Genomic DNA, 23,401 nt, shown 5'->3' on the forward strand with positions numbered 1-23,401 from the left:
CTTGCAAATGAATGGTTCGGATCACCACAAAAAATGTGGGACCCATGTGTTTGGGCCCTCTAGCTCATATAAGCATATATGAGCTCAAGCTCACGAACAGTTTCCCCATATATATATATATATATATATATATATATATATATATATATATATATATATATATATATATAGAGAGAGAGAGAGAGAGAGAGAGGAAAGTGAAGCTACACCACCGGTGTAGCTAACTTAGCTACACCGCCGGCTTAAAATACAATGAGCGCACATTGTTTTGGTGATCCAAAACATTCATTTGATTGGCCCTCACATAGATAGGGTGTCCACCAAAAATCAGCTCCATAGGATCATCCCAACCCTTCAAACTGTGGAGGCAAAAATGGACAAATTTGTGAAGGTTTTTAAACGTTCATTTTTGCCTCCACAAATCTTAGGGTTGGGATGATCCTATGGAGCTGATTTTTGGTGGACACCCTATCTATGTGAGGGCCAATCAAATGAATTCTTTGGATCACCAAAATAATGTGGGCCCATTGTACTTTAAGCCGGCGGTGTAGGTGTAGCTTCACTTTCCTCATATATATATATATATATATATATATATAGAGAGAGAGAGAGAGAGAGAGAGAGGGAGAGAGAAAAGTGTTCCTGCGCAGGGAGCTCCCTTCTCTTAAGTGGCTTAAAAAGCCACCGATTGGTCGCTTTTTGTGGACCCCGCAAAGGTGGACCGGCCATACGAACCAATCGGTGGCTTTTTAAGCCACTTACGCACAGGGAAGCTCCTTGCGCAGGAACACTTTCCTCATATATATATATATATATATATAGAGAGAGAGAGAGAGAGAACATTTCCTACACACTTGTGTAGGTAAGTTACCTACACACTACCTTAAAATACAGTGGGGGCCCACATTGTTTGGGTGATCCAAACAATTCATTTGAATGGTCCTCACATAGATAGGGTGTCCACAAAAAATCAGATCCATAGGATCATCCCAACCCTACGATTTGTGGAGGTAAAATGGACGTGTATAAACCTTCACAAATTAGTCCATTTTTTGCCTCCATAGTTTGAATGGTTAGGATGATCCTATGGATCTGATTTTTTGTGGACACCCTATCTATGTGAGGATCATTCAAATGAATGGTTTGGATCACCCAAACAATGTGGGCCCCCACTGTATTTTAAGGTAGTGTGCAGGTAACTTACCTACACAAGTGTGTAGGAAATGTACTCTCATATATACATATATATATATATATATATATATATAATAAATGGTTTCCGAGCTCAAGTTCAGATAGATTTTCTGAGCTAGAGTTTTTAAATAGGGTGGGTGCCTATGTTGTTTGGGTTATGTTAGATATTGATTCTATAGGACCTAACATAGATAGGGTGTCCCTAAGAAATCATCTCCATGAGATCATGGTAAGCGTTGATTTGTGGAGGTTTAAAATGGACGTCTACAAAATGGTTCATTTTGTGCCTCTACAGATCGTATTTCTACGCCCCTAGGAATATGTATATGGGAAGTGATATTTACGCCCCTTTTGATCACCAGGGACACCCAGCGTCAGTGCATCAATGACTAAAGGGGGGCTAATATACTTGACGTCAGAAGAATCCAGTGGATTTGATTGCCACGTACACTGACGCTGGGTGTCCCTGTTGACCAAAAGGGGAGTAAATATCACTTCCCTATGTGTGTGTGTAGGATATATATATATATATATATATATATATATATATTTGGAAGACGATTGGGCTAAGCCACCAATGACTCAGCTCGTTGTGAGTCAAACTTTCGAATAAGCCACCCATGTTTTTGCATTGCAGTGGTATAAACTGAATATGGATACATTCATGCATATCTCTTTTTTCATCCTTTCCTTTTTTGTGTATTTGGTAGGCGGGCTGGGGTTGGGTCAAAGCTGGGGATTGGAGGTACTCATGCTTTTGTGATGAATAAAACATACACTGGAGATTCATGAGTGTTCCAGCATATACAAATTATTTTCCAGATATCTTGCAAAATGAAGTTATATGAGAAGTCAAAGCAAATGGAATCAAACCAGATTATCCTTTCTGAACCTATGTCTGGAAATGATAAAATGCTGAAGTTCATTACCTAGGTAAATTAACACTGACCTGCCACCCCTCAAAAGAAATGCAGATTGCCCAATCTCGCTATTCAATGAAATCTTAGGTGCCATCTCCAGTGTAATTGCATCAATTTGGTAGTCACGGAAGGCACCATGTGAACCAGTGGGAACACCGAGTGCCTGCCAGAAAAGACAGAAACAAGCCTATGAGTGTAATCCCAAGAATGGGGCATATTCACTTGAATTTGAAACTACACCTGGTAGCAAGAAGACTGGCATTTGTACTATTTACCTGGTAATACATTGAACTTGCAAGTGTAGCGATGCCTTCGACATAATCCACAACAGGGATTCCAAATTTCCATTGGGGATTTAAGCTTCCAGCTATTTTGCTTAGCCACTCAAGTATTTCACCAACAAAATTCAACCATGCTGTGTTGAGTAAAGAAAATACTGTCTCCACCTTAACACGCAGACCTTGTCTATGAACTGCCAAATACTGCACAATATTGATGAGGTCTAGGTTTGGCATCTGACCATTAGATGCCTCTGCATAGATATGCAGAGTATCCTTCTCAGTTTCTTCCTGTCTGCCCACTATCTTAAAGACAAGTGCAGCAGCCATAGTTCCAGCACGTCTGAAAGCCTCAGAATCCCCCCCATGAAGCTGATGATTGCCTTCAAGACACATATCAAAATCAAACTTTCCTGAACTACCTAAGAAAACAGGATTATGATAGTCTCTCAGCCATGCAGAAACTGAGGCATATTCACCGTATCGTGAATCTGCAGCCAGCCACACAATATCTTTGGCCAGCCAAGTAGCTCTACTGAGGAGAGAAAAAATCGAGTATGCCAGGCCTAATGACAAAGCCTCGCTTAGTTCAATCTTCCCTGAATTGTAAGGTGTCACCAAGACAATTGCTTCTTTCCCATCACCACGAGGAGCTCTTATTATACCAACCGAATTGACACCGACTGAAGTACAACTACGATTATCATGTACCAATACAGAAAAGGGGGTACCAGAGAAGAAGTGCAGAGGATGAAACTGATTGTTTTGAGAATAGAACTTGTGATAATAAACTTCAGCACCGACATCTTCCATATGCTGCACTATCAATCTTGGAATTTCTCTGTATTGGTCACATAAATTAAGATGCACATCTGTCATTGGCTGAATAAAAAGTGGAAGATAGAAGATGGTGGTATAAATAAAAGAAAGTAATGTACCATTCAATAAAAAAAGAAAGTAATACATACAATCCAAAACAAAGAAATCCCAAATGTTGAAATGGCTGCTCAGCTTGTTCACATGGACGTATATCTACCATTTTGATACTTTAGCAAAACATAATGGTATACAATTTCGCCTAAGATGTTGCAAACAGAAAAAAAAATAGACAGCATGCTAATGTTTTGTTATTATATAATATCTGTCCAGATGTAGCTAAATTAGTACAGGGAGATCAAAGAAAAATAAATAAATAAATCCAATGTAGCTTGCTAAGGGTGTCAATTTTGGCTCGGGCTCGGAGGCTCGCTCGAGCTCGGCTCGAATCCTTAACGAGCCGAGCCGAGCCACCTCGCCAGGCTCGTTAAGCTTAACGAGCCAAGCCTGATTTAGGCCAGGCTCGGCTCGGCTCGGCTCGTTAAGGCTCGTTAAGAATTTAATATATTTAAATATATATATATTATATATTAATATATACACCATAGTTGTAAATTCCGTTTCGGTCGCCATTTCGTTTTGGCCACCGAAACGGAATTTCGGTGGGATTTCGGTCATTTCGGTGCATTTCGGTCGAAACTTTTCGTTCACACAAAAAATATATTAAAAAATATGAGAAAAATCCAAAAAAATAAAAAATCAATAGAAAAAGATGAAAAACTAATAAATAGTCCAAAATATGTGTCCCAAAAGGCATATTCATTACTTAAACACATAAAGTCTTGCACAAGTGCAACTGATAGTCTGATACATAGAAAAACATTAAAAAAAAAGATACATGAAAATGAAACATAGACAATAGCTAGTAGCAACAACTCTCAGTCATCATAACCCGGATGATCATACTCAATGTCTTCTTCGTCGTCGTCGTCGTCGCCGCCGCCGTCATCACCACTTGGACCACCAGTATGGACATCTTCTTCAAGAGGCATGAGAAAGTCGTCGTTGTCGTCCCCGGCCCCAACCACAACAGTAGGTGCTTCAAGATTTTCCCACCCAATGTCTTCCGGCGTGAATATGACATCTTCTTCTTCTGCAACCCAATCCATCATGACATCCAGATGGTCTATGCTCAAAGGGTCACTAGTGGTAGATGATTTCCTCAACAAGTCCCTGAAAAGGAAAACATTAAGTTTAATCAATGTCAAAGGTTAAACTTAAAAGCTTAAAGTGATGAGGTGAGAGTTGAAAACATTATATTACGTTGTATACCTTTCTCGAAACTTAAGATTGTAATGGACAAACACCAAGTCATCTAATCTCTGGTGCTCCAACCTATTTCTCTTTGCAGAGTGAATGTGTTCGAAGGTGCTCCAATTCCTTTCACACCCAGTCGCACTGCAAGTCTGACTGAGAATTCTGATCGCAAATGTCTGTAATTCTTCCACGTCACCTCCGAATTGATTCCACCATGCAACTGTAAAGTAACAAATAGTAAATCATTATTTGTTGAGAAACTGAAAGTTAAAATGAATTATACTTAATTAAACAAAAAACTCAAATATACCTGGTCCCAACTTCGTTCGGTTGCGGATTGCAAGCTTCATTCCAAACATACCCTTAGCCTCTCGATAATCCTCAATCTGATTGGTGATGAGGTCTTGTGTACCTTCATCAGGTACCAGTCGAGTGATGCATGCCAACAAGCCTCTGGTTACTTCACTGTGCCTAGAGAAGGTAGGAGTGAAAAAGAGAGCAGGGTTAAGAAAATATCCTGCTGCATGGAGGGGACTGTGGAGTTGCCTATCCCATCTTTGGTCGATGATCCTCCAGATGGGATTGTAATCTGATTTTCTCTTCAACCTCTCCTTGATGTTCTCTTTGGCCTTATCCATAGCCTCATATAGGTAACCCATCGCCGGTTTGTCCTGCCGATCTACCAAGCGCAGCACTCTCACTAAAGGCTCGCTGATGTTTAGAATGTACTTGCATTGTCCCAAAAAGATTTATCCAACACAGTACTAACTACCCCTTCACTCAGTGGGTGTTGGACAAACCTACTAGTACTATACTCATCAGACACAAACATCTGCTGAAGTGCTTTCCGATTCAACACCAGACTTTGTATGCTAATGAAATTTGTAGCAAATCTGGTTGCAGCAGGGCGGCACAACTCCTTCCCTCCTGTGAACTTCTTCCTCATCAAATTCAAGAGGCTTCCATGGTTGTAGATGAACTTTGTAATCGTTCGAGCCCTCTCAATTGTGGTTGCTATGTGAGGAAATACAGTCGGTTTGCACAGATGCTCCAAGATGAGATCTAAGCAATGAGCTGCGCACGGAGTACAGAAGAATGTACCAAACGCGGCTTCTAGTCTTTTCCCAGCAGCTTTGTAACTTGGTTCACTGTCAGTTACAAATTGCACCACATATTCCGGATTCACCTCTCCGACAATCTTTGCAAAGATATTGTATAATTCATCGGCATTCTTCACTATGCCAGATGCATCAACGGATTTGAGGAATATGACTCCTTTAGGGCAGTACACCAAAAAGTTGATTAGGGAACGTTGTTTGGTGTCTGTCCATCCATCTGCCATAATGCTACAACCAGTGTATCTCCACGACATCTTAATTTCCTCCAAGTAGTTGTTTACCTCATCCACTGTATTCTTCAAAATGGGACCCCTTAAAGCATGATAAGTAGGTACCTTATAACCCGAACCCACGGCATTCACAGCGTCAAACATAGGTTGCCAGAAAGGTGAATTGGCAACGTTGAAAGGGAGATTGGCATCGTAGCAAAGCATGCCAACCGCCATGTCTGCTCTATCCATTGTTTCTTTAGTAGCCAAAGCACTTTTAATGCTTGGCTGGGCTCCAGGGGTTGTTCGTGCTGCAAAGAAATTCCTGATCCCTCCTGTGATTCCCTTCTTCTTCCTTTTTGTACCACTCGGTTCTACAAGAACTTCCTTACCTCTTCGTTGAGGGACTTGAGGCAATTGTGTGCCAAGGTCTTCTTCATCCTGCTCTTCTTCTTCGTCTGGTGTGCCATAAAAACCTCCAACCTCTGCTCTGGATATGCTCATCCTAGCCCTTTCTTTTCTCTTTGCATCTAAAAGGTGCTTCATTCGATATTTTACATCTTCAGTCACTTTTTTGCATGATGCTACTTCACCAGGAACAGCCGCTAAATATTCTTTCAAGCGGGTTATACCTCCACCCGATATGACTTTGCCACAGAATATGCAAGTTATTTTATTTCTTTGACTCGGAACCAATGTACCGTAAGACCATGCCGGGTCATCCGATCTAGCGGGTGCCGAACCAATAGAGGATGCTCCTGCAGAAGGTCCCGAACCCGACCCACTCATTTTGAAATGAAGTAGAAGAAGGGGAAAAATGAATTAGAAGAAAGAAAATTGAAACAAATTACAAAAAAATGAAGTAGAAGGGGACAAATGAAGTAAGAAATAAAAGAAAGGAAATGGAAAGAAATAAAGAGAACCTTGGGGTTGAACTTGAGTTGAAGAGAAGAAGAAAAAATTAGCCTTCACTCACTTGAAATAAGCCTTTGGAAATAGTTCTTGACTTCTTGTAGTGGTAAGTTGAATGTATGCCTTCCCTTTGCTCCAAAATAGACTTGGATTGAGTTGAAGAAGAGGGTAGACTTGTAGGAAATTTAGTAGAATAGATAGTGTAAGTGAAAGTAGAGAAGAGAAGGAGAATCACTTATGTGAAGGTGGAGGAAAAGAAGGTAGGGAAAATGCTATTTATAGAGTTTTTTATTGATTGTGCATTTAAAAATGACTAAAATACCCTTCCCAACAGCTATAAACGGTCACATTTTGAGGTTAAAATGGTCAAAAACCAAAAAGAGCCGTTGCAGGGGCATTGTCGTAAATTCTGCAAGTCAAACTAGCCGTTATGGACGATTTCGGCCGGAATGGAGAATTTCGTCCATTCCGGACGAAATTCCGGATTTCGGAAAATTTCGTCCGGAATGGACGAAATGGAACGAAATTTCGTCCGAAACGAAATTTTGTCAATTTCATTCCGGAATTTGAACGAAACCGGTTCGTTTCGTCCATTCCGGACGAAACGAAACGGTATTTACAACTATGATATACACTAAAAGGGTTGTCCAGGGAGTGAAAGGGGGAGACAAAATATGTCACTTCAATTTAGGAATCCCATTTGTTACTTGGACCACCCCCCATAGTGTAAAAAAAGTAGTCAAATTACACTATATAGGGCTGTCCAGGGAAGATGAGGGGTGTGAACTTAATATAACCCAAGCTCGGTAAGGCTCGCGAGCCTGGCTGAGCCTGACTGAGCCCGAGCCTGGCCAAGCTCGGCTCGGCTCGGCTCGTTTACACCCCTATAGCGTGCTGATGTTTTGTTCATAGTTGCCAGGGTGGGAAACGAAACTTGAAATGGAAACTTGAAACGCTTGAAAAAAATATTAAGGGAACGAGAAAACAATAGAAAATCGTACGAGAAACGTCTTGAAACACATTAGAACCGTTTCAGAAACGATAGAAAAAACACACATGAAACACAATGAAAACACGAAATATGTGGTTTTGTAGATTTAAATTTTATTAATTTCAAATTTCTATTTGAATTTTTCTGATTTTTATTTTTCTTACAATATATGCTATTGTTTTCATTTTTAATATCTATTCCACAATTTTTGATGTGTTTTTTCTAAAATAATTTTCGTAAGTTCCACATATGTTTCCTACACGTTTCACATACGTTTTCTACGAGTGTTGCATATGTTTATCATGCGTTTCACACATGATTTACATAAGTTTCTCATATGTTCCTATGCATTTCAGAAATATTTCTCCAAATTTTTATCATATTTCGGAAACGTTTCTGAAACGCGTTTCCCACGTTTTAGGGGAAACGAGTTTCCCACCCACGAGAAACGCGTTTTAGGAGAAACGGGTTTCCCACCCGCCCAAGGAGTTTCCGGCAACTATGGTTTTGTTATTGTATAATATCGGTCCAGTTGTAGCTCAGTTAGCACAGGGACATCAAAGAAAACAAAAACAAAAAACCCAGCATTGCACATACATGTAAGCAGGTTTCTGTCTAACATGACTAGGTCAGTTAGAGCCAGCAAAACAAATATAATCCTTCCGGTTAACCCATCTGCACAAAAAAACTTTTAGAATTAAATGTATTTTAAAATGTACTTGGAAATAGGAAAGAAAAACATTCAAAAAAAAATATGCCAACGCAAGTCTATTATCATATTTATATCTAAAGAAAAACATCTGATTTTATTTGAGGATTTTTTTAAATTTCATTGAATATGCATAAAAATCTATTATTGAAATAAATATTACACATTCAATTACATTATAACCGCACATAATGGCATGGAATGTGAGGATAGGAAGACTTGGGAAGGGAACAAGTAAAGAAGCAGCTGGGAAGCGGAAAGCAGACAATATGTTTCTGAACTTTTTGTGTATATTTTTAATATGTTTGGTGTGCCTTGTTTGAAAAATAACACTGAAAACACCGGGTGTACTGTCCTAGTTTGCCACACAAAAATGCCCATAGAAGTTCATTACTTTGCCTGCAACCAATAACGAAGAACCTAGTACGATTGGTTCACAGTTATTGCAAAGCGAAATAAAACTCTATTTGATTCCACTACAGACAATAATTCATGGTTCAAACCTGCTGTAAGAAACCAGGAAAAGGTGGTACATACTCCACAATAACAATGATGTCTGATAGTTTCATACTAGCCTGTTAACCAAACCCAGAATGGATATTCTGTGCGCAATCATATAACTACGTAAATAAAATTCATCCAATATCAAAGCTGAATTGCTGGTTCCCTGTTCAGAAGATGCACACCTTTTATTTGGAAAACTTGAGAAAGAAGATTCATGGAACTTATGAGAGCCAAACTTAATCGGAATGAATGGTTGATTCTTGATTTGCAAACCAAACCAAATAATGTAAGTCCACTACAAAATGAACCAACTAATAGATCAATGCTAGTATTAAGGAAGCAAGTAACTTTATTTATTTATTTTTTTGAATGGCTGATTATATTATTAAAAATAAAGACGACCGAGATGGTCAAGAATAGAAACGAAAAAAAAAAAGCAACAAGAGGAATAACAAGGAACATGAGCAAAGAAATACAAAAGAGCCTCACTCTGGGAGGTAAGAAATCAAAAATGACTTTATCTTAACTCAACAATAACTGCAAAGAGAGATCAATGTCCCCCTAATTGTAACACAAGAAAAATGTAATATGAGAAACTTTATGAGTAGAAAGAAATCTATTCATGATATCAGCATGATATGAGATATCAAACAGTAGATAGTATCTTCAAATTTATTGTTTGCGTTCCCTAGCATGCATGTTTGGTGCAAACAGAATATGATGTATTCAGTATGGATTTCCAACAATTACAAGATAGCAAATGGTGAGGGAGAGAACCCAATCATCAAACCATGCAGAAGTAAAATATGGAGATAGTATATACATCCCCGCCTCTATTGGTCTGAATTTCCAGCTAAGTATGTCCTTAGCCAATTTGTTTGCTCCTGTGATATCTTGACCAGAGAACATGGGATTGGCAGAACCTACAGAATGGCAATTAGCTTAGTAAAACAATATATGTAAATATGATACCAAGATGTTTATTTATCGTAACAGGATATGGATCACATAGGAGACCTAGGAATAGACCACATTATAGGAAAGGTGTTTATCAAAGAAACCAATTGATGTACACAATGACATCCCAATAATATTAAAAAAAATTACATCCCAACAAAATCAAACGTGAAGGGCTCAGCAATCATCAAAAGATGAAGCATAGTTAAAATAGTCTAGACTGAAGTACTTGAGCTGCATCAAGAATAGCATACAAAAATGAACGGAAATATGGTGATGAGTAAACACAATTTTCATGTAAGAAAAGCAACCCAGCTTCCCATATGAAAACTTTTTCAACAACAAAACTCTTGAGAATAAAAAATTTCTACAACATTTGAAGATAGTTAGATACTTAGATGTATGCAACACTAAGAAAGCATTTCGTTAAGTAGAACATAGAATTGTATACACATATCAAAGAAATTCAGGCTTCATTTCGATGTCGGATGCATTGCAATTGCAATAATATCACAATAAATGAGCAATTACTGCCATGTCTTCAACCTACATCCAAACAGTAATCTGACGCTACATGTACGAGAATGTGAAGACCATTGCAATTGTTGCTAAGAACGACTGCTTAAACATAATAAAAATGAATTTGTGATTTCTTCGTATTTCCATTTTTTTGAAGGGTAGAAGATATTATTAAAAGTAGAACTTAGCAATACCTGGCATGAGTGCATTCTCGGAGATGTAGGTGTTCTTCGCAAGAACAGGAAGGAGGAAGAGTGCTAGAAAACCTGCAATACAGCACAGAATACTGTTCGACAATGCACTATCAGATCTGATCCTTGGAATAGATGAGAAATGCAACAAACGATGCTATAATAGAATAAGAGAGAGAGAGAGAGAGAGAGAGAGAGAGAGCATACCTAACAATGGTGTTGTGAGAGATGACGAAGGTTCCAAGACGAACGATCAGTCGAGGTTTTCTTTTAGTGTTTGGGTTGTTTTGCTCCATGTTTCTTCGCTCTGTATCTCTCGGCTTATATCAAGATGACAGTGATACCGTCACATAGCAACTAAGAGCAGAGTTGTCAGACAGAAGCTCATTAAGTTGTCTGACCGAAGATCATTCAACGGGATTTTGATGCACATAATTTAGATGTAAAAGGCGTTTGGATGCGCTGATTTTGCTTTAGCTGGAAGTTTCAAATTCATGAAAAAGTGTTAACAGTGGAAGGTTTTCCCTGAAATATGTTTTACATTGTTGGGGTGACATTGTGCATTCTCTAATGACACAGTTTTACGATGATTGGATGACATCCAATATTTTGTTGAAAATTGCATTTATGTTGTTTGGCTGACAATTTAATGAAAATTATCAGTTAGCAATCTGGGTTGGCAACTCTAATGAATATTCAAGCTTGTATTCAATTTTATAAAATACTCCATCACCTAGCACACTGCTATAGAAAGTATGCGACTGCAATCCCGACCACCTGATAGGTATCACCGAACACGAATAGTTACCAGTTCAAAAAAAACGAATAGTTAACTCGAAATCAAGTGTCCAATTAAGCTTAGACTCCATTTTTAGAAAGAAGATGAGACTACAACACACTCACTGCAAATATTGGCACTGTTATGCCACTCAAAATCAATTGTCCATTTGAACATAGGCTCAATTTTTCCAACAATAATAAAGCAAAAAAAATTAGACTACAACACACTCACTGAAAATATTGGCATTGTTATCCCACTTTCAGTCTCACAGTCTGAAGTAAATGCACAAAGATCAATTTCTAGAAGAGGTAATTTTGAAAAAAAAAATAGGAGAAACAACATCCGACAAATGAAAAAAAATGCTAATAATAGCTTCATAAGAAAACACAAACTCATAGTTGCAACCATTGTGCCAGCAGTTTGGATCTCCAAACGGTTAACCAAGATAATTTCTTTTGAAAGATTTAGTGAAATCCTTCAAAATTCAATGATGGGCAGCCCACCTCATATCAGTCATCTTGATCACACCTTCATTTCCTTTCTCATTTATAGGGCAATGAGAGCAGTAAAAATTCCACCTCCTGGCTTCTAAAGGAATTACCATTTTCTTAAAAAAAAGGTATCACCATTTTTGTCACCAAAATAAGCAACATAATGGGGTTGTTGATATCAAAAACCCCGTGCTAAAAGTACAACTTGCATCAACAATAAATAAACTGGGCGCTGAATTAACATTGCAAATTCAGTACATGAATACTCGAATAGAGGCATTAAAGCACATAAAAACCATCTTGATTCGTTTCAATTTCAATAAAAACAGCTGCATCAGAACCATCGGGATATCTGCCCAGTATGATGCACTAGAGAGTATCAAACGAAAAAATTGCTATCATCCACAAAGTGCAATTATTTATCAAATGTTATAAACCAAAAGATATGACTTTCTCTCACTGTTATGTAGGGGTGCAACTTGGGATGGGTCGGGTCAAGCTTTTACCAAAAATGAATCGGAATCAACCCGATTTTGTGGTAAGAGTTCAACCTAAAAATCGACCCGAGCTGCACCCCTACTGTTACGGCATGCCTAAAGATCAAATATATCAATGAAGCCAGACTGTTATATATCACAGTAAATGTGTCTGCCAAGTTCATCTACTATCGTTGGGTTTGTGTGATGACTGACTAGACAAACTAAGAGGTGGATGGCTCTGAATAAACAACATTACAATAAGCTCAATTCAACCATATCATTAAAGTATAACAGTTGAATTAAAATGTATATGTTCTCTGCCCTGAGAAAGCTTGGATTTTTGAGGAGGAATATCCAAGAAGCTCTGAGAATCCACTCTCTGTGAGAGCTTTGTCCAAGACCTATTAGACTTAATTTGATGACATCTTTAGAAATCCTTCGACTGTAAATTCCATAAAACCTTCAGCAAAAAGAGCACCCTCTCCATTGCAATCAACTTCAAGGTCCTCATTATCCTCTGAACTGATTCTCAGCCTCCCTGCTAATGGGTAGTAATCAAGTAGAACTCTGGAGAGGGAGATATTGACGCTCTCAAACCCAATAACTTTCTTATAGAGAGAGGTATTTGATAGAAAATCTGAGGAACTTTTGATTGAGTGTGTGCTTTGGTGTGGGACTCTTTGGAGAGATGAGGGTTGGTTGATTTGGGTAGAAACAATCTGGGATCTGTGAGGATTGCAACATTATCTTTGCTCTAAAGAGAAGAAGAGATGGAGGGGAAGAAAGGGTACAATTGTCCTTTAGGAAAATTAGTTTATTTTTACTCTAAACAAAGGGAAATGATATCCCCCCCCCCCCTCCCTATAACGGTTTCTGTGAGAATGGCTCCCTGCTTGAGGATAAATTCACCCCCTTTAACGTTTTTCTTTGCCTTTAAAACTAAGGGCCCGTTTGGTTTGTAGGAAAGGTATTTCCACCCTGGAAAGGCTTTCCATGGAAAGCCTTTTCTTTTTCTTTCCTATCCAAAGGAATCATTTTCATCGTTTGGTACAACAAACTTGAAATAGAAAGCTGTTTCCCTGAAAGGTATTCCTCTCGTTTGGATGCATGCTATTTGAAAATGAAATACGAGGATGTACAAACTATGGTATCTCTTAGTCAGTGTAGCTGCAAAAGACCTACAGTTATAACTATTCAAGAAATGATTCAAATGCTATCAGTTATAACTCCTGTGCATATCTAAGGAATGGAATTTCTTATGGTTAGTGAAGCTGCAAAAGACCTACTCACTGTTAGTAGCTTGAACATGACTCTTTTATGAGAATGCAAATTTCTGAGTCATAGGTCAGGGGCAGCTATCAACAAATAGGCCATGACTTCTCAGCCTTATTTTTATTGGTTTGATTGAAATACAGTTAGAGCTCCTCCAAACTTGAACTCGAGTCCACCAAAGACAATATCCCTTTCAAAACTACCTAGGGTCTGACATACATTTGCTTGCAATTCCACCAAAGACCTCAAAGTTCAAGCCCTAATTTTTTATGATGATCAGGACCAACAAAGCCAATGAAAAATCAACTAGCAATGGTGGTAAATAAGCAAGACCATTGTAAATCGGCACTAAAAGTAAGGAAGCTGAAACAGAGATTCTGCTTCAGAAGCATATGAAATCAGATCGTTCAAACCCCTAACCTGCAGATGAGGAACCAATGCAGCGATGATATTTAAAAGCAAATGAACGATGCAATATCGAATTTCAAGAACGAGAAAAACCGAAAGAGAGAGAATCAGATGTAGACAAATGCATAACCAAATACCAAATGGAGGCAGAGACAAAAACCCTAACTTCCGTTGTTGACGATCAGCTTTTACAGACTCATATGAAGCTTTTGGACAAAGAGAGAACTCAAAAACCACATATTAAAAACAAGAGATTGATCGATCAGAACTGAGAAGAAAAAATACGTACCCGTAGAAATGAGAAAGAAACCGCAGCCCTAGCAAAGAAGAGCAGAAGACGAAGGATCGGAGAAGAGAGAGAGGAGAGAGAGGTAGGGGGGACTAACCTATTTTCTCTTTTACACATGAGCAAGAGTCGTGGCTAATTCAACCCGATATTTCTTTTGCACATAGTGAGCTAAGAGCCCAGCCGGTTTTCCAAATCCCAGCCAGCTAATAGGAAAACAAAAACAATGCTGGTGCGAAAAAGAAGTAACAAGCCATAGAATTTTAGCCAATGCAGAAATTGATAGGAGCAAGAAAATCGTTTCTACATAAGCTACATAAGAAAAATACATTCTTTTACTAAAAACGGTTCCAACCACTCGATTATGCAGTTTTCCGCTTTGAAATCAATGACAATGAATTTATATTTGCAAACACTTGGTTTTGCAGTTTTCCACTTAGAAATCAAATACTTAAAAGTCTTCTCTGTGGCCAATTTCCAACCTTATTGGCAAGTAGAGTACCCCAAGGCGAACACTCATTCGCAGGACTCACGGGTCCTAAAGCGAGCAATGTAACAATATCAATAGCCAGAGGACTTCCCACTGGCCGCCCGAGATCAACCTTACGGGCAGATAAAATTTGACCGGTCAACGTGATCACGTCCAGTGTACTCACCCACTGGCAGGTTGGGCACTAGATCCCCACCAGAGATCAACCTTACTGGCGGAACACATTCCATACCAAGACTGTATACAATATAGGGAGAAGCAATTTAATGTTTGCAATACCGTGCCATAAATTTTATAGACGTTTCAAACCATTGGGGGCTCTCCCGTTCCAAACCATTGAAACCATATCATATATAGAATGCTTTTCAATAGTGTTTCATGAACTTGAGTTTCCAAAAATCACATTAGTCACAAAGCTCTTTTTTTTTTGTATAGATAAGGAAGCATGTTAAGACTAAAGCAGTTCATGGATAATGACAATTCAATCATTTGGAATGACATGCTAAAAGAGAACAGTGAGAAACCTTTTCAAAACAAGTTCCATGTAATGAACTGCAATAAAAGCTTGCAACAAATCTAAGTATATAAAATATACATAATACACTGACATAGGGTAGGATCACCTACCTTAAGTGCTACTCCAGGAATTTCCTTTGCAAGATCAAGACCCATGAAGAAGATCTTCCTAGGGCGTAGAGAGATGTGATGTAAAGTAAGTGGCTGAAATGAAAGAATAACTTAGAGTTATATATGACTGCTTGTGGTGAGAAATACACCCTAGAACACTAGCTATAAGAACCGTTTGTAATAGTTTTACTTGCCGAATTTGTAGCCATGAAAGCAAGGCACATGACCGTTAATGGGCTTCAGAAATAAAGGGCAGGAGGTGATGGAGACAGCTCCCAAGAAGTAGTTTACTAATGCTAATGCCAACCTCAATAGATATCAACCAAACGACTAGCAGTAGGCTTGGAGATGAAAAGAAATAAAATAAGGGCTGCTGACAACTGAGAATGTGGCGTTGGCTGACCAAGAAATGAGCATCCAATCAGCTAGTAATGAAGGACATCAAGGGTAATGAGATTGGTTGATAAAACTAAGAAAATATAGTGGGGCTTCGTGGTTGCCATCAAGGTGAACAAAAACAATAAACAAGATGTAGGATTTGCACTTTTGTGGCAGCGTACTAACCTGGATTGCAGCGTGAGAAAAGATAATGGATGTCGCTGATACTTTGCTCGATTGAAGCTCGAAGAGACGATGAAATTGCAAAAGGGAAGACTCTAATTGCTAATGACTATTCAACAATATACTTGCTGAAATTTGACTAAAAGTGGTTGTTTTGCAAGAGCTACGAGTTCTGAAATTCTGCATTGTGGCAAGATGGTTGGTCATTAAAGACAATGGAAAACACGGTGGTGGAAAGGAATTTATTTCCCGGGCAGCAATAGCAGTTTGCAGAGGTTTCTAGGGCTGATTACAGACTTATAAAGTGCAGTAGGAACTGATCTAGTAGGTGTATTGCAAGTGTCCCAAAGGCCCCCAATCACAATCTATGTTTCTTCTTACTAGGATCTCATGAAGCAACCAAGATCTCATGCAACAAGTAAATTTCATAAATAAAAGAGCTTTAAAATGGAAATGGATTTAGAAGGATACGTTAAATATAGATGTGAGATTTAAGCAAAGATTAAATCTCTCTTACGTAAATCCAAATTGTAAACGAAATTTGCACAGAGAGGCTGACACGTGGCACCACCACAGCTAAGAGGATTCCGCTTTACTTTATATATATATATATATATATATATATATATATATATATATATATATATGGAAAGCCCAATCCAAGATGGATTATTTTTCCTCCTACAAACAAACAATGGAAAGAGATGGAAATATGGAAAAGTCTTTCCTTTCCATCTCTTTCCACCTCTTTCTTGCAAACCAAACAGGCCCTAAACGAATAAAGGGGGATTTTATTCGTGAGGGGGAAATATCATTTCCCTAAACAAACCGTCACGTGGCATACTCTGACTGGGCCAGGTTGAACTGCGGAGGAATCTCCTCCGTCATGTTTCAGAGCTAAGTTTTGTCCAATTTTTTCTTTCCACTTTTCAAAGGGAAATGATATGGTTATGGGGGATTTGCAACGGGTGTGGACCCCGATCCGAGAAAGAGGTGGGGTACGAGCCCCCAACGGCCTCTAGGATCACCCACGTGTAAAGGAGAGCTCTGCCAATGAACTCTCAAAATAGGTGCCACTCTCACAGCATAGCACGAGTGACGATACATAACGAATGAGATACATCTTGATCCGGAGTCAAGGCTCGAAACCAAGGTATACCTAAAAATAACTCAGAGTCGCCATCCATGGATACGCCATGGAACCAAAACAAATGCTCTGTCTGCAACGGATAACCAGAGATACAAAAGGTCCATGCTTGATTACGAATGGGGAAGGTCCGAAGAGCACCCCCAATTCGTCCGAGTGCAAGCACTTGGTCTCTTATGCCATTTATTATTAACCTCAAAGAGTTTCGGGCGAAAATCATATGAAATGGGAACGAAATATCCCCGAGTGAACGTCTACCTAATCATGCATGACTAGGGGATGAAATAATAAGCACACAAAATAAAATAAAAGATGTGTCACCTAATGACAACTAGGTTATGAGTGACATGCCTAACTGGTATCTAAGTTCTGGTGAACAAACACATACATGCTACAGCTAAAGGTATAGGTCTGCACAAGAAAGTAAGAAAACACAACAAAATACACAATATAACAACACAACAAATCCCAAGACTCTAAACGATTTAGCCCGAGTCCTTGGATGGTCTGATATTCATCCAAAGAAGCCTACGTATCCCCGCCTCCACGAGAATCAAGGCAACGTAGTTCTTCGCACATATTCTAAACTATGATGCCTAAGACACCTAGACCTCTATCTTAGGCTCGATCTAAAAGACCGGACTACTTCTTAAAGCTTCTTGTGCGATTATTTAAATTCCAATGGATTGTAGATTTTAGGACACCCTATATGACCTAACTAAATGCAGGTTAGTCCTAAGCTAATGCAGGTGGTTCCTACAACCTATGTGTAACTAGGCTGTGTTTCTTAAGAAAAACAAAGGGGGGACTAACGCATCCTATTCTAGTCATCAATCGGCGATGTGGATCGCCAGCTGACTGAACGGAGGCGCTCCTATAACTCTAGGACAAACCTCTAACTCTAAAACAAGCACACAACAAACAGACAACAAATCAAAGACAAAACCCTAACTCTAAAACTCTCTATCTACGACAAAGTCCTAACTCTAGAGGAAGATTTTTTCGAAAACAATGTTTTGGAAAAATTTTTGGTATTTTTAAAAGGGTTAAATGATTTATTTACAAAGTTTGGCTGGACCTGAGATAAGAATTCCAAGCTGCACTACGTACCTCTTAGAAGAGGATCAAGCCAACGTAGTTCGAAACGAACTCTCCTACTACGCTCCTAAAGCTTTAAAACATTTCAAAATGACATAAGGTTTTTGATATTTTTCAACTGTTTTTGAATTTTAAGATATTTCAATGTTTTTAAATTTTAAAATATTCAATTGTTTTTGGGTTTCAAATTTCTACTGTTTTTTGAGTTTTCAAATATTCTAATGTTTTTGTGATTTTAAATGATTTCAATGCTCTTATGACTTTAAGATTTCAAAGGTTTATGGATTTTAAAATTTCAAATGTTTTCACCCTTTTGGTCAAAGGCCAAAGGGAACACACAATGCAACACCCTAGGGTAAAGAGGAAATCCCAAACTAACAAACTAGTATCTCAAAACAAGATGTAACAATCCACGAACAAGCAAACAAGTGTCTCAAGAACAATGAAAATGATCTAAGATCCCAAATAAGCAAAGCTCTAATAAGACTAAGTTAGTCTCCAATCAAGATGAATGATAACAACTCTAAAGGAGAAACTCCTAACTAAAATACTAAAGGAGAGGGGGCAAATGAGTCGATGACTCTCTAATAACGCTACCAAAAAGCGAGGGTAATAAGTCAAAGACTCGCTACAGAAGAAGGGGTTATTCTAACATGAAGCTGGGTAGGCCTCCTAAAGGGAAAAATCTCTAAATGAGACAAGGTTTATCTCCAAACAGAGACTCTATAAATGAGGCAAGGCATGCCTCCTACGAAAAAAATCCATACCAAACTAAGGTAACTCCCTAAGGGATAGGCTCTAAACGATAAGGCTTGTCTCCAAGGGAGGATCGCCTTGATGAGATAAAGCATGTCTCCTAATATAACTCCCTAATGAGACCACAATGGTCTCCTAAATGAGGGCTCCAGATGACTCTTTCATTGCCCCTGTAATGAGAGGACAAATATCTAAGGGTCTAATGTCTAAAGGCTTCTAAAAGACTTGGTAAGTCTACTAAATAAGAGGGAGAAATGCTACTTGGACTAGGTAAGTCCCCTAAAAGATGGGCTTGGGCTAACGCCTTCATCGCCCCCGCCATGGTAATCATTAGAAGGAATGACCAAATCAAATCCTAATATTAATCCTAAACACCAATAAAGATTCTCAACATATAAATAAGTTTTAATAAAGATTCTCAACATATAAATAAGCCTTAAGACTGAAATAGAACCCAATCACTAGCCTAAAGCCACAAGAATAAAGAAAGAAGAAAAACAATGGGGAAAAGAAAAGCATAGCATTCTATCTCAATTATTCGGACAAATGAGCAGGGAGCCAAGACAAATGCATACAGGGAATCAATCCTACCATTATGACATTCACATATATGCTATAAGTAAAATGAACTAGAACTAGCGATATTTTCAACAGTCCTCTTTTGAATTCTCATCAACTATCTTTTGTTCAGGTAAGGAATTGGTACCATATTCCCATAGAAAATGGAGGCTAAATCCTTATTAGAAAAAGCATGAAAATAATATGAAACTCGAACAAATATATCAAAGAATATTACAAAAAATAAAAGATCACCTTATGGCAGTACCAATCTACTAATCAGGAAAGACAAGTCATGACAAGAATTGAAGCCACATTATTATATGATTCAATCATGGCAAACCCATTTCAATGTATAACTTGCTGAAGGTAACTAGTGATTTCCAACATGACTATTTCACATCAATAAACGATTTAAACATGTTCAGCTTATAGCATTTACTGATCTTAACAATATACGCCATTTTGATTGATATTCTAAGCATATTAAACCTTGGCAACAAGATGGGCTTACATTGTTAAATGACTAAAAGTATGAATTTGCATTATTTGATGTCTTAACAATGTAAATCCACAACATAAGTTCATAACAGTCAATAATATGACAAATCTATTCACATTATTTTGGTAACCAAACCAACAAGTTCACAATATTAAGATTTCCTAGAAGTTGCATGAATTGCCACGAATTATTTCTAAATTAATGAGATACCCATTTCTCAAACATTCGAGAGCAAAACAATTAGGTATATATACTCACAGTAAACGAGATCAAATGATGCACACAATCAAACCCTCGACACGGGGTCTCCTATGAAATCAGATAATACTAATACTCATGACACGGAGTAGAGTAATAATCTGATTTCCTACACCAATTAAGCCTACATCCCTCCTTTTTTTTTTTAGAAAATCAGTTGAGTCTTCTTTTAGGAACCAAAGAGAAAACTATCAGATGAAATCCACCCCATTTAAGCAGGAAATACCGAATCAATGAATTGAAACTAAGGTAAATTTTATCAACTGAAATTTGATCCTACAAGTCATTTCAGAACATCTCAGTATGTGCACAAACCATACCTATCTTGAAGCATAAATATGAAAAGAAAATCCCCCGACAAAAGCAAGGAAAGGATATAAATCATTTTGCTCACCTAGGAGGTTGAGAGTGATGGTAACAATAGCAGTAGCGGTGCCGGAGTGGCGGCGGTCGGAAAAATGAAATTGAACGGCCGGAGATCCAGTAGAAAAGAAGATGGGGTGCGGATTCCAGTGGTTTCGCTGGAGCTTGGAGGCTCGACCACCCCTCTTTCTCTCAGTCTGATCTTTCTTCTTCCCCTCTCTGCTGTGATTTTCAAAATGGAGCAGGGGTTTCAATAGAGTAGGGTATATAGATATGGGTTTGGGAAAATGAGATGGGTTTGATGGGAAGGAGATGGTCGGAGATGGGGTATTGTCCGGAGAAGATGGGTATCGGCCGGAGGAGAGGGTGGGGATGGAACCGGATTGAATGGGGTTACAACTTTCAGGTTTAATGGAGGAGGGTTGATGGGGGTTCTGGGTTAGAAAATGGTGGAAATAGAATGGGTTTAGTGGAGGATTTAATGGGGAAATGGGAATGGGGTGGTAGGATAGAGGTAGAAGAAGGTGGTGGTGGTGGTGAAGACCGGAGAATCGGCTAGCGTGGTCGGATTCCGGTGAGAATCCGACCGGAGAAGGGTTTGATGGGGGTAAAAGGGTTTGGGTGGAATGGTCTTTGAGAAGAGAAAAGAAGAAAAAGAAGATGAAGAAGATGGTGGTTGTGGGTTTGGATTAGGGGAAAAGGAGATGGAGGATGATGGTGGTGGGTTTGGATTTGATAGAGGTTGGCGTGGAAATGGGTTTGGTTGTTGCAGGTGGTGGGATAGAGGTGGAGGTGGTGCGGCTGAGATGGAGCCGGAGGGGAGAAGATGGTGGGGCCGGAGTTAATGGCCGAATTTCTCTTCCTCTCTCTGGTTTTTTTTCTCAAACCCTATTTCGTTCGGTTTTAAGGAGAAAGGGAAATGATATATTCGAACCCCCCCCCCCCCCTCTATTACCTGGACAGCCACCTCAGTGTATTGTGACTACTGATTAATTTTACGGCGGTGGGTGCATGGGTAAAACAAGCCCACGCAAAATAAAAATGAATTTAACCTCCCCTCTCCTTCCATGGACCACCAACCTTAGTGCAATCCCTGACAACCTTTAACCTGCAGGGGGGCCCAAGCAAAAAACAGGGAAAAATATTTTTGAGAAAATATCTTCTCCTCCCTTTTGATCCTAGCCCTTCAAATCGGCTTTTTGTTTAAGGGCTGGGATAAAAGGAAGCCCAACCACCTAGGAAGCTTCAAGGCTTGAAGCTTCCTAAGATTCTCCCCTAACTAATTTTGTTACACAGTAATCTGTATGCCCTTCCGTATCTCCCTGGACAACCCATTACGGAAAATTTGAACTGGTTTTTCAGGTTCCAGCCCACCCCTATTTCTGGCTAAATCGCCACCCTTATTCCTACACTACGCTACACCACAAACGTCGCCCGTTTGCTAGGCAAACAGCAACGGATTCGGACGAAATTTCACGGAAACTTTAGTGGGACCCTAACCTACCTCAGGAACAAATTGGGGGCGCTAAAACACTAGTTTGATAGGATTCCTGTCCTAACGACTCTATTAGGGTTCGGTCAAAATTGGGTGTCTACAACGGGCCATGGCACAAGGCATTTCGCAGAACGCCAATTGCATAAGTGCAACCACCTCAGATGAATCAAATGAATAAGACAAAATCTGAGCATATGTGGTTGCACTGTCATGCAACAGCCGCTCCACAAAATGCCTTTGGGATGGTCGCTAGCAAATCCCTTACTATGGTTAATTTAGAGGGAAATTATCATAAATTGATATGATTATGCTTAATTTAGAACGATGTTATCATGTAAATCTAAATTCCCTCAAAGTAAAAATCGAATAGGATTTGTTCAAGTTATCTCTTTTCATGTGTTAAAAAAAAAAATGTAGAAAATTTTAGAAATATCTTCCTCTCCAAACTTTTTCGGGATTTTCTTGAAATCCTAAACCTACGACCTTAAGGTTGAGATACATATCCTCAACCATTTGAGGCCTATGGTGGTGCAAGAACGGGAAAACATCTCCCTTGCCTGCTCTATATGTGGGCCATATTTGTGCAATACACACTTCTGGGGTTTAGCCGGAGTTGGTGTTTTAGGATTCTCTCACAGATAATTTTTGCAGCTCTCAAAGAAATTTTAGGAATATTTTCAAAGAATTAGCCGGAGTTGGTGTTCAAGTTATCTCTAGGCAAGTCCAAAGACATGGCTAGCCCTGTCTTTGAACTTGACTATTATGTCGTGTACCCTAGCCCCGAGCCAGCAGCCTTCGCGCCAAGCAAGACCACCCTTGTCCCTTTCCTTTCTTCATTCAGCCTCGTTCCAATAGAGTCTAAGGCAAAGTTTGGCCCACAAAAAAAGGCCATCCCGGCCTTGCATCTCCCTCCGGTGGCTTCCTCTTGGCAAGCCTCAAAGAAATATGCAAGATGTGGCTTTCAATTTCTTATGGAAGAAAATCTGATATGGGAAGCCCAGTTGCAGTATTATGAAAGAGTAATTTTCAAACAGAGGAAATTGTTTTTCGTTACATCTTATAAGTTTATATGAAATGCTAGACATGTCCGTGCGATTGAAGGCCTTCTCTTGCTGGGCATGATTTGCATGGCTTCAGTATTGGATACAGTGTGTCAAGTTGCTAGCAACAAACAAGCTGAGGATGGACTCTGCT

The 23,401-nt window shown here is 39.0% G+C and overlaps 2 protein-coding genes across 7 annotated transcripts in view; both read right to left on the reverse strand.

The window, feature by feature from the left end:
• The window catches only part of LOC143890517 (GPI transamidase component family protein / Gaa1-like family protein), a 29,513-nt gene extending 7,930 nt beyond the window's left edge, over positions 1-21,583 (reverse strand). The window contains exons 1-7 of one of the 6 annotated variants that reach the window (XM_077395237.1): positions 20,744-21,583; positions 15,470-15,562; positions 10,843-10,992; positions 10,639-10,730; positions 9,792-9,891; positions 2,390-3,233; positions 2,144-2,277 (exon numbers count right to left, since the gene is read on the reverse strand). In XM_077395237.1, the coding sequence (XP_077251352.1) occupies positions 2,144-2,277; positions 2,390-3,233; positions 9,792-9,891; positions 10,639-10,730; positions 10,843-10,931 (1,259 nt within the window). In that variant the 5' untranslated portion in view covers positions 10,932-10,992; positions 15,470-15,562; positions 20,744-21,583. Of the gene's footprint in view, positions 1-2,143; positions 2,278-2,389; positions 3,234-8,352; positions 8,437-9,791; positions 9,892-10,638; positions 10,731-10,842; positions 11,113-15,469; positions 15,563-20,743 lie in introns of those variants that run through there. The other 5 variants (XM_077395236.1, XM_077395238.1, XM_077395239.1 and 2 more) reach the window with 5 other exon arrangements.
• On the reverse strand, positions 3,859-5,631 carry LOC143890518 (uncharacterized). The gene is made up of 3 exons (XM_077395241.1): positions 4,836-5,631; positions 4,541-4,745; positions 3,859-4,441 (listed from the first exon to the last, which is right to left on the reverse strand). The coding sequence occupies exons 1-3, from the start codon at positions 5,182-5,184 to the stop codon at positions 4,147-4,149; spliced, it is 849 nt and encodes a 282-aa protein (XP_077251356.1). The 5' UTR covers positions 5,185-5,631; the 3' UTR covers positions 3,859-4,146.
• Positions 21,584-23,401: the final 1,818 nt, after the last annotated feature.

This window comes from Tasmannia lanceolata, unplaced genomic scaffold, assembly GCF_043159265.1.
Source record: "Tasmannia lanceolata isolate RefF3 unplaced genomic scaffold, GAP_Taslan_0.1 ptg000013l, whole genome shotgun sequence".
NCBI classification, from domain to species: domain Eukaryota; kingdom Viridiplantae; phylum Streptophyta; class Magnoliopsida; order Canellales; family Winteraceae; genus Tasmannia; species Tasmannia lanceolata.